The sequence below is a fragment of the Oncorhynchus masou genome, unplaced genomic scaffold (assembly GCF_036934945.1).
Source record: "Oncorhynchus masou masou isolate Uvic2021 unplaced genomic scaffold, UVic_Omas_1.1 unplaced_scaffold_1440, whole genome shotgun sequence".
NCBI lineage: Eukaryota > Metazoa > Chordata > Actinopteri > Salmoniformes > Salmonidae > Oncorhynchus > Oncorhynchus masou.
In genome coordinates this window covers 38,316-40,567 of record NW_027004368.1, presented here as the reverse complement: position 1 = coordinate 40,567, position 2,252 = coordinate 38,316, and the positions used below count along the sequence as shown (strand labels likewise).

Here is a 2,252-nt window from a genome sequence, read left to right as displayed (position 1 = left end):
ATTCACCATCACATGTACTTGACATGATATTGAGAAACTCATTTTCATTAATGTTTTTGAAATTGTTAAAATATTCTAAATGTCTCGAGTACCTTTGACCTTTTTAATGAAATTGAAAAATGTACCATAAGGTGTAAAGAAATTACCTAACTTCTGTCTCTCTCATCTATCCATCTCCCTCCCTCCCTCTCCATCCCTCTCTCCATCTCCCTCCCTCCATCTCTCCCTCTCTTCCTCCCTCCATCTCTCCCTCTCTTCCTCAGAGCATGCGTCCATGATGAGTGTTCCACAGCCTGACCCGGATGAGATGCCCCCCTCCACCGTCACCCCTGTCACCACTCCCACCCTGAGCCCGACCCCACCAATCACAGACGAGCTGGAGTGTAAGATCTGTTACCAGCGTTACAATGTTCACAACCGCAGGCCCAAGATCCTAGACTGCCTCCACCGGGTGTGTGCCCGCTGCCTCAACAAGATCCTGGACGCGGGGGACGTCTTGGGCTGCATTTCCTGCCCCTTCTGCCGACACGAAACAGAGGTCAGCGAATACGAAGTGTCGGGCCTCCCCGACGACTCCAACGTCATATCCTGCCTGGCTGTCAGGGATAAGTCCTGGAGCTCCGACCGAGAGGTGACCCTCACCCCCGAGAGCCTGTCCTCCACCTCCACCTCGCACCACTCCTCCAACTGCCTGGTGATCACTATCATGGAGGTTCAGAGAGACACGGGGCCCGGGGGCCTGGGCAGCTCAGACCACTACACAGAGCACAGCCTGGACTCTAACTCTGTGGGCTCCAACGGGCAGGAGGTTCAGGAAGCCCTGTCCAAGATGTGTTCGCACGTCCCCCGGATCCTGGTGTGGCTCCTGGGGCTGTTCTACTTCGGGTCCCTGCCCCTGGGCATCTACCTGCTGGTGATCCAGAGGGTGACGCTGGGCATAGTCTGTGTGAGCCTGGTACCGTCCAGTCTGACTGTGTGTCTGGTCTATGGGTTCTGCCAGTGTCTCTGCCAGGGCATGTGTGACTGCTCGTCTAGGGGCTGACTGACTGACTCAACAGGGTACTGACTGATGCTGGGGTTGGAGGGAGGGATACTGGACTGTTGGAGTCAACATGGTGTCCTTTACTGCCCCAATCTAACGACCAGCCGGGTTGGAGGGAGGGATACTGGACTGTTGGAGTCAACATGGTGTCCTTTACTGCCCCAATCTAACGACCAGCCGGGTTGGAGGGAGGGATACTGGACTGTTGGAGTCAACATGGTGTCCTTTACTGCCCCAATCTAATGACCAGCCGGGTTGGAGGGAGGGATACTGGACTGTTGGAGTCAACATGGTGTCCTTTACTGCCCCAATCTAACGACCAGCCGGGTTGGAGGGAGGGATACTGGACTGTTGGAGTCAACATGGTGTCCTTTACTGCCCCAATCTAACGACCAGCCGGGTTGGAGGGAGGGATACTGGACTGTTGGAGTCAACATGGTGTCCTTTACTGCCCCAATCTAACGACCAGCCGGGTTGGAGGGAGGGATACTGGACTGTTGGAGTCAATCATGGTGTCAGTTACTGCCCCAATCTGACCAACTTGGAGGGAGGGATACTGGACTGTTGGAGTCAACATGGTGTCCTTTACTGCCCCAATCAAACCAGCCGGGTTGGAGGGAATACTGGACTGTTGGAGTCAACATGGTGTCCTTTATAATCTAACGACCAGCCGGGTTGGAGGGAGGGATACTGGACTGTTGGAGTCAACATGGTGTCCTTTACTGCCCCAACCTTCCAGCCGGGTTGGAGGGAGGATACTGGACTGTTGGAGTCAACATGGTGTCCTTTACTGCCCCAATCTAACGACCAGTTGGAGGGAGTAAAGGACTGTTGGAGTCAACATGGTGTCCTTTGCCCCAATCTAACGACCAGCCGGGTTGGAGGGAATACTGGACTGTTGGAGTCAACATGGTGTCCTTTACATCTACCAGCCGGGTTGGAGGGAGGGATACTGGACTGTTGGAGTCATGGTGTCCTTTACTGCCCCAATCCACCAGCCGGGTTGGAGGGAGGGATACTGGACTGTTGGAGTCAACATGGTGTCCATAATCTAATGACCAGCCGGGTTGGAGGGAGGGATACTGGACTGTTGGAGTCAACATGGTGTCCTTTACTGCCCAATCTAGTCCAGAGAGTTGACAATCAGGTATAAAGATGTCTGCTGAACTGTCTCCATACAGTCTGTGGATTGAGAACTGGGGCCATTACC

The 2,252-nt window shown here is 54.1% G+C and overlaps 1 protein-coding gene across 1 annotated transcript; it reads left to right on the top strand.

The window, feature by feature from the left end:
• Positions 1 to 277: 277 nt before the first annotated feature.
• On the top strand, positions 278 to 1,042 carry LOC135530851 (E3 ubiquitin-protein ligase RNF182-like). Its single transcript, XM_064959023.1, has one exon. The coding sequence runs from the start codon at positions 278 to 280 to the stop codon at positions 1,040 to 1,042; it is 765 nt and encodes a 254-aa protein (XP_064815095.1).
• Positions 1,043 to 2,252: the final 1,210 nt, after the last annotated feature.

What these genes read in the sequence shown, in the direction of transcription:
- LOC135530851 (XM_064959023.1), top strand. Translation starts at nt 278, where the DNA reads ATGAGTGTTCCACAGCCTGACCCGGATGAGATGCCCCCCTCCACCGTC.